This window comes from Diadema antillarum, unplaced genomic scaffold (genome assembly GCF_040938485.1).
Source record: "Diadema antillarum isolate AM-2024a unplaced genomic scaffold, OU_Dant_1.0 seq00000117_RagTag, whole genome shotgun sequence".
Taxonomy (NCBI): Eukaryota; Metazoa; Echinodermata; class Echinoidea; order Diadematoida; family Diadematidae; genus Diadema; species Diadema antillarum.
Genome location: NW_027271198.1, coordinates 101604 through 110771, shown reverse-complemented (window position 1 = coordinate 110771; position 9168 = coordinate 101604). Strand labels below are relative to the sequence as shown.

At 39.7% G+C, this 9168-nt stretch overlaps 1 protein-coding gene across 1 annotated transcript in view; it reads right to left on the bottom strand.

Moving 5' to 3' along the window:
• Window positions 1-754: 754 nt before the first annotated feature.
• Window positions 755-9168, bottom strand: part of LOC139727062 (lethal(3)malignant brain tumor-like protein 4) — a 30826-nt gene continuing 22412 nt past the window's right edge. The window contains exons 14-20 of the mRNA XM_071638041.1: window positions 6521-6660; window positions 6103-6177; window positions 4339-4467; window positions 3208-3402; window positions 2479-2528; window positions 1614-1843; window positions 755-889 (exon numbers count right to left, since the gene is read on the bottom strand). Coding sequence (XP_071494142.1) covers window positions 761-889; window positions 1614-1843; window positions 2479-2528; window positions 3208-3402; window positions 4339-4467; window positions 6103-6177; window positions 6521-6660 — 948 coding nt within the window. The 3' untranslated portion in view covers window positions 755-760. The remainder of the gene's footprint in view (window positions 890-1613; window positions 1844-2478; window positions 2529-3207; window positions 3403-4338; window positions 4468-6102; window positions 6178-6520; window positions 6661-9168) is intronic.

Below are 9168 nucleotides of genomic sequence, written 5' to 3'. Positions count from 1 at the left end.
TGGTGTCCTCCCTATTAAGAGGGTGCACACAGTCAGTGTGTGCGAGAGAAGACATTACAGACTTTTCAATTTCTGCAGCCACATAGTCGCCGGCTCTGGTGACTGTCTCGTACAAGTACTGTGCATGCATGTATCAAGTGCTGAGTGTCCGATTTTCAGCCACGCTAACCCTGCTTTTCACAGGTGACCCTGGCAAAATGAAACACTGCTCACCGTCAGTTTGCCCAACTTTGTTTTGACGCACACGACGACATGACCTACGTACGAGTGATATCACAATGGCTTCTAGTACAATTAAAGCCATTTCAAACTGAATGGCGACGCCCTCTCACACGATATGTTGACTGCTTTCGGCAACGACGCAATCGCAAAGTCCGTATTGACAATCTACACAAACACACACGGACATACCTGCATGTTTGTGTGGTTGTGTATAGTTTTCATCACATGTACATCGTATGAACAAACATCTCTTCATTGATCTTCTGCCAGAATAAGGACTATAGGGCCTAGCCTCCCATGATCCTTATACGCTCAACTTGTTTGTCAGAAATGGGAATGATCCTCCTTATTTCAGCGGTAATGATCAGCTCGGTCACAAACATTTTCCAGCATAAGAAAACATGACTATCAGTGAGAATCCTACAGGTGCAGCAATCAGTCATTTTTCTGTCTGTATTACTTGTTTCGTGAAGTGAAAAAAAAGGAAAAAAAGATGACTTTCCTCGTCTCGTTTCTAACTTGGTCAAGCAAAGGCCTCTCAGCTTTCTTCCGAGTTTTTCAGGATGAGGATGGCGTTGTAAATTTTCAGCGCTGGCCCGAGTTTGATGCTCATGATCTTGACGATGTCGTTCTGCGTCAGCAAGAGGAATGCTTCCCCGTCTATTTGCTGTAAGGATGAAGAATTCACCATGTGTCAAACATTCGCTTTATTCTAACATCACGATAATAATGAAAATGACAGTATAGGAACGAGAAGAGATGAGGAAGTACATTGTTGTATATCTGAAAAAAATATGAAAATAATGACTATAATACAAAGAGGAGGAGGAGGAAGAGGTTAACATTAAGAACCTGTGCAATGAATTCCTTTATGAGCCACACATAGTGTTACCTCTGGTATCCTCCATCACAATTCCACAAATCTTGAGCGTTGGTTCAAATGTGCCTCTTTCATTCAATGATTTTTAACAAGGAATAAGAATGTTCATGAATTTTATTTAAGTTTTGAGCACTGACAATTATCTCTAATCGCCACATTTATATTACACAAACATTGATGAAATTACTGACAGTTACAGTATACGATTTAATCAGAATTTCTTTCTGACTCAACTCTTGTGAAATCAGTTACCAATACCATGCTTCATTTGTTTATTTGTACAGGTAACTCCTGTTTCACTAAAGTCCTCAAGACCAGCAGTTTTCTTTTGCTACATTGAATCTTCATTATAACTGAACAAATGAATTATACAAAGATATTCAGATAGTAATTTTGGGATCTGAATCTTTACTTCTTTGTTACAGAAATATCATTATAACCGCGTTCGTTATAACGGGAGCGCGCTGTATCAGGCATCACTTGAAAAGAAAGAAAGAGTAAAACTACAAACCTCCTCTGCAAACTTGGATGCATGGTCCTGGCAGCCGGGCAGCTTGCGGACAAAGTCGGCCACCTCGTCCATGGTCCACTTGGCGACAGTGCTGGCTGAGAGACCAGCCACGCCCGGCAACAGCTTGGAGTGCTGCTCCCAGCAGAGGGGCAAGTCCTTGGCGGGGTGGGGCGACATGGCCGACATGAAGACAGACTGGTGAAGCTGGGTCTGCAGGTTTGGCTGCCCGTCTGAAACAATTTAAAAGGGAAAAAAATAATAAACATAAGATGTATAACACAGTTTTTTCTGTTATACATCATATTACAAAAATAACAATTTCCATGTGCAATGATAATTTGATACTCTCAATAATGAGCCCTAATCTACAATTTGTTCCCTAAAAATGAAGAGAAAGAAACCCGTCACTGCAATCCTCACTTTTCACTTTCTTTGATTGATCAGTATTATAGTAACAGATAATAACCACACTTTTCCCTTCTTTTTTTTTTTTTTTTGGAGATACTTATTCAGCATGATATTCAATATTGCATACATTATTTGTTTTTTGTGTTTTTTTGTGTTTTTCTCTTTTTTTTGGGGGGGGGGTTGGATTAGATGTATTTTTCTTTTTAAATACCACACACAAGTCAAATGCATGGTACATCAATTTTGAAAGAGAAAGGTTGACATGCACTATTTTGGCCATATTTTACACTATATGTTGAGCAACTGAATACATTGTAATTCCACACCCTTTCAAATTAACACATTAATGTGTGCATGCTGTACAATGTACAGATACAGGCCACACAGACAGCCCTCCTGCTTGGACAGCCTCGGGACTACAAGAGAAAACTTGTGAAAAGCGATATCAATGTTTTACCTTGTGTTTCAGGCTTGTTCTGCTTCCCTGGGTTTGTGAGTACTTTGTGTCTGGGGAGAGAGGGGATGAGAGAATGAGTCATATAATTCACAAAACAAATCACCACATTCTTATCCCTTACACCATATATCATATGGGGCGCAGTGTCTATTCATATCATGATACTGGAGCAACTGGTATTCAAGAATGGTCTAATTTAATTCAGTATTATAAATGCCATATATTTTTGCAGGGGTTTTATTTTCACGAATTTTGCGAGTTGGGCGCTATTTGCAAATTTCAAAACATAACACACAAAAATATCAATTCTGACCTGCCCATTGCCCCACTCCATGAATTTAACCACTACCACTTGCGAAATCGTAAGGAAGTCCTGATTCCCAGAAAATTAGACTCGCTAAATACATGGCGCATTAAGTATCATATGATGATATTTTTTAACATGCTTGAGAAAACAATCAAATTTGTCATGAAAACCTGACTCCATGACTACTAATTACAAATGAAATTTAATACACATTAAGAATTGTTCAACACTGTGCAATATCTTATATTTTGTTTTAATTCAATTTGGTACGTTGATTTCAGGATCTCTTTTAAGCACAAAAACCAAACAATCATTTAGTAGGACAATGCATTCCACAGGAATCTTTCGCAGGATCTCTTTTATAAAGCGCAAAAACCAAACAATCATATAGGACCATGCATTCTACAGGAATCTTTCCTCACTTTTTCTTGCCCCTTCCGAGGCCCATCCCCTTGGATGCCAGAGGAGGACGCCCTCTCTGGTGGCTCCTGTGCACTCCTTCCTTGCCTGCAACCTTGTTCTGATTCTTCTCGGCAAGTGGGCAACCAGAGAGTTTGTGGTGGGCGGTGTACTTCCCTGTGATGTGGCCAGAACCATCACAGCCTGGTGTGGGACACCTGCAAAGCAATTTGCAAGAATTTGATTTAATTTGGTATAGTTCCACCGAAGCGGTTCTCATGCTAATATGTAAGTCCACAAGCATTTCATTGTAAGTGTACAACATACAGGAGCTGACATCATCAAAAGGAGTAAATGACATGGAGTGATATAGTTTTTGAGGTATGAAACTATATCCCTACATATTGTGTAAATATGTATCTCCAAACAAAAGAGTACTTGTATATCAAAGCAGTATACAATCATATTCAGTCCTGGGTCCCACTTGTTATCAGTAACAACTGCCACATTTCTATGACAAATTTGCTCTCAACCAATCAGATGCAAGGATTTTAGTAGCTTATAACAACTATCATATTACACTTGTTATTGATAACTATGTTTTATGAAACAGGGCCCATAACCCATTTAGACATATTATTTACATGGACCATTTTACACAGAATTGCTCACTGAACCTTAGATGGGGGAGGAACTTATGCATTCATGCATCATCCATTTTTGATCCAGGTCTGTACCTAACACAGGGATGGCCAGATTTACCTCACTCTCACACCTCACCACCTCTTCATCTCAAATCCTCCTTCCTAAGCTCCTCCTGCATCTGTCTCTTCCACATTTTCTTTGGTTGTCCTCGATATTAAACTTATTTTTTTTTTTTTTTTTTGGGGGGGGGGGGGAGGGAGGGTTCTGTTACCTTCTACTTATAAGGACACCTTTTTATCAGGTTTTGTTGGTGATTTTTTATTACATTGATTTTTTTTCTTAATATGGTGGACATTTCCTCCTTGTATCAGTCAAACAAGCAAACAGACAAACAGACAAACAGACAATCAAACAAACACATATACCATTAACGAGACAACATAGTTCTTTCTCCACAGTGAAGACTTGTATGATACCCATTGCATAGCCTGTTCTGATATTGGCCTTACTTTGGTTCAGTTAGGATGGGAGATGACGGACACTTGTCTACGTTCGCTGATCCCCTGCCTGGCAATAGTCTGTCATTGAGGGCGGTCTCCTTGGTCATGTTCATCTGAGAGTAGGGGCAACCAAATGCACTGCAGAAAGAAAAGTTGCAGGACAAAATTACATAACATATTCACTGAAATACTGTACAAATTGCTTAATAGAAACTATGCACAGACAATCAGGAAAATCATTTCTTTTTTAGATTTCTTATCTGATGATCTGATACACTAAAAGAATTTAGATTGACATCTGATTAAAAAGAAAAAGAATAAAAAGTAACTAGACAAGCACTCTGAGAGCGCAGGCCTCCGTCAAGTAGGTTATTTCCACCCATGATCTTGTTCTTCCATAGAGATCAGTGTTTTCTATTCATACATGCAAGCTGAAAATAGCCCACTTTCCCAATATAAAATCCTTTTGTTGACGTCATCAGTTTCCAGCTGAGCAATGCCTCGCCCGAGCAGAGCATGCATTTTACTGGGCGCATGAAAACCTCAAATACACTCAGCTTGAACTCCCCAGTTCATTCACCCTACCCGTCAAAGGATTAAAAATCCTTCAAAATCCGTGAAAATTTCCGGATCACTACCAAAATTCAATCATCTGTTCCTTGTGTCATTCTCAACCTGTCCTGTAAGTTTCATCAAAATCCGTTCACAACGTTTTGAGTTATTTTGCACACAGACAAACAGACATACAAACGCTGATGAAAACATAACCTCCTTCCTTGGCGGAGGTAATAATGCAGAGAGAACAAACACGGTGAGAACAGACATGTATGAAAGTGTTATTGTACATACAGTAAACCTCGGATAAGTCGACGTCGAGTGAGTCGAAAATCACTTAACTCGAAGCAAAATAAGAAGTCCCGATTTTTCCCTATGTGTTCTCTCTAAGAAATATTTGGATAAGCCGAAGTACGAGAGTCGAATTTCGGCTGTGTCGAAGTAAAACATTCAGTCCCTTTTGTACATGCCTACACGTAGTTTACATCACTTGAGCCGAAGAAGATTTGTCTGGCATTCTCATTACATTTAGAGAACAAAAAAATCGGCATGTCGAAGAACCCCGTCCCTGGCCCGCTGCAGGTAAGCATGCACACTCACCGTACCGCTCTGCACGCATGTCGAATACATACACATGTATACATGTATACACACAGCACATCGATCCATATACTTTATCCATACACACAGCACATCCATACTTTATCCATGTCAAGCCAGAACTCCTTGGTCAACCAATCGCTGCTTTAATATTTTAGTGACAGGCCAAGTGGGCGGAGCTTGTTTGTGCGTGCCCGACTGGCTGTACAGTTTTGTTCAATGGAGGTGGGATGGGCCTGGGAGAGTGTTTGTCTCAGGGTAGGTTGACAGAGATGGCTACCTATATTGCACCATAGACATAGCACATGCACATTGCCACATTAGCGCAGACATTCTCAGAACTACTTTTAACTACTAGTATTGATACAAATTCCATGTTCAATTTAGAACAAAATAAGAACATTATCTTCAAGAACAGACAAATTTGAATGCAAACACACACACGCACGCACACACACACACACACACACACACACATGCATGCAAATGTACTATAATACATGTACATAACTGTGAGTCGAAAAAAAATCGACTCTCGCCAGAGTCGAATTTCACTTAAGTCGACGCATTTTTGTCAGTCCCGAGAGCTTCGACTCATGCGAGGTTTACTGTATATACCTGTGATGTCCAGTGTACTTGGCACCCTTTATGTGGCCAACTCCATTACAACCTGGGGTAGGGCAACCAGATGAACTGTGAGGGAAGAGTAAATGCAGCAAACAGACAATTCAGTTTAATTGGTTTATGACTTCAAAATTTGATATTTAATTTAAGAAACTCCCTCCCCTCTCCCTTCCAAAAAACAACAACAACAACAACCCAAGACGTTTGAAGTGTATATCAAAACGAGTTAATCAACAAAATGTAATACAGAACAAATCTCATAAATATTCTTAAAATGAAACACTATGCAAAGAAGAAAATTGGGGAAAAAAAATAAATTCATGTTGCAACACCTAGCAACCAAATGATGGGGAGAAAAAAAAAATTCTATCAAGATTTACCTTCAAACTGGGGTTAGATCAAGCAAACTTACGTCGCTGAATCAGCACCGAGAGGGTTAATGGGCAAGACGAGGAGATGAGAAGTCTTGGCGCACCAGCCGACGGGATGAATGTCGGGATTGTCATCGTCGACCCAGTAGTCGTAGACGCTGTCCCAACCATCAAAGTGAATCTTAAGCAGAGATGAAAAGGTGGTGAAAAGATCTTAACTTGTTGGAGACTAGTGAAGAGTATACTCGGGCAGGTATCTATGGGAAATGGATGTTGTTGCAAAATCAGCTTGACCTGAAACCCAAATGTGCATGTGGATTGATTGAATGCTGCAATGCTAATATAATAGAACAGATCAGTGAAAGTTTGAGGAAAATTGGACAATCCGTTCAAAAGTTATGAATTTTTGAATTTTTGGTACAGCCATCACTGGATGAGAAGACTACAACAGTTTATGACATCACATGTGAAGAACAATATAAAGAAAACTCTACATATTTTTCACTTCTCTAGTATAATGAAAGAGCACCTGACATGCCCCTTTCAGAAAGCAGGGGGGAAAGTATTACCCTCAATTTAATTATGTCAGTAACAATTTGAGGGGAATGTGTTTTCTCCATACAAATCAAACTTTGTGGAATTCTCTCTATATTTTCTTAATATTGTTGTCCATCCATGACATCACAAACTGTTATAGTCTTCACATCCAACAATGGCTATATAAAAACTTTTAAAATTCATACGAACTTTTCAACCGATTGTCAGTTTCCTCAAACTTCGCTGAATGTGTTCTACTAATATTGCTGCATTCACTTAATCCGCAAGTATATTTGGGTTTCATTTCCCTTTATGAGCTGCTGCCTTCATATTTTTCTAGAGCCTATGAGTTATGAAAAGTGAATCATTCATTGATCCTCCTTGTTTCTTGTTGCTGTTTTTTTCATTTATTTTAATCTCAATCATATATCCAAAAAGAATAGCGCCATCCTTTCGTGAGAACCTTCTAGTCTTTAATGTAGAATTTAGTATTTTTTACCTGTCAGGAGCATGCTGCACATGGTAAATTACTCAGTGCATTGTGAGGAAGGCTGAAAACCCAAGGAGTCTGACAAACACAGCAATTGATAAGATTTTATGCATAATTTGGATGAAAATGATATTTTCTCAAACCTTGTTAGCTTTAACACAAGGCAATCGCCAAATTGTGTCTCGCCCATTCACGTACAAGGAATTAATATTTTTTATAACTCCCAGAAGTTAATTGACCTGCTTATGACCTTTGACCTTGTGGTGACTTTCAACACCCTAAGGGACATTTACCATCCAAGTTTGGTCACAAACGGACAAAGGGATCAAAAGTAATGAGCCATAATCGAAACGCGCCATACAAACTTAACATTGGGCCCTAAAAATTTGTTGACCCCTTTCTCTGACCTTTAACCTTGTGATGACCTTTAACTTCCCAAGGGACATCTACCGTCCAAGTTTGGTCACAAACGGACATAGGGATCAAAAGTTATGAGCCACAATCAAAACGCGCCCTAAAAACATAACATTGGGCCCTAAAAGTTTGTTGACCCCTGTCTGTGACCTTTGACCTTGTGCCAACCTTCACCTCCCCAAGGGACATCTTCCATCCAAGTTTGGTCACAAACGGACAAAGGGATCAAAAGTTATGAGCCATAAACGAAATGCACCCTAAAAACTTAACATTGGGCCCTAAAAGTTCGTTGACCCCTGTCTGTAACCTTTGACCTTGTGGTTACCTTCAACTTCACAAGAGACATCTACCATCACCCAAGTTTGATTGCCAGTGTAGCAACATGTGATGAGTTACGTGCGATAAGAGAGTCTTGCAAGTAAACTTTAACGTATGACCTCAATTGACCTTTGACCTTATCATGTGACCTCTTAACATGAAGGTACCCCCAGTGCATCCATCACCAAAGTTTGATTGCCATTGTAGCAACATGTGTCAAATTACGTGTGATAAGAGAGTCTTGCAAGTAAACTTTAACATATGACCTCAAATGACCTTTGACCTTATCCCTGTGACCGCCAACGGCACCATAACATGAAGGTACCCCCAGTGCATCTATGACCCAAGTTAGGTTGTAATCCAAGCAACTTATGTGAAGTTATTTGTCAAAAGAGAGTCTTGCAGGTAAACTTTAACATAGAAAAGAGAGTCTTGCACATACTCTTTAATATATGACCTCAAATGACCTTTGACATCATCACATGACCTCCGACAACACCATAACATGAAGATACCCCTAGTGCTTCTATCACCCAAGTGTGGCTGCCATTGCTGTAACAGTTGTCAAGTTATGCATCATAAGAGAGTCTTGCATGTAAACTTTAACATTTGTGACGGACGACGGACGACGGACGGACGGACGACGGACGGACGACGGACGGACGCCATTTGGATCCCTTAGTCTCGCCTTCACCTCCGGTGGGCGAGACAAAAATCAACCTAAACATAAATAGCTAAACACAAAACTAACCATTTATTCATGTGATATATCAAAAAAAGCCTTGCTTTTCCAAGGAAAAACAAAACCCCAATGAAGTTTTCAGGGACATGTCTTTTCTGGAAATTTCTGACAAAACGATACACATCTAATTAATACTAATGCAGCGATGCCAACCTTATTAACAGTGTTGCACTAATCTCAGGGCTGCA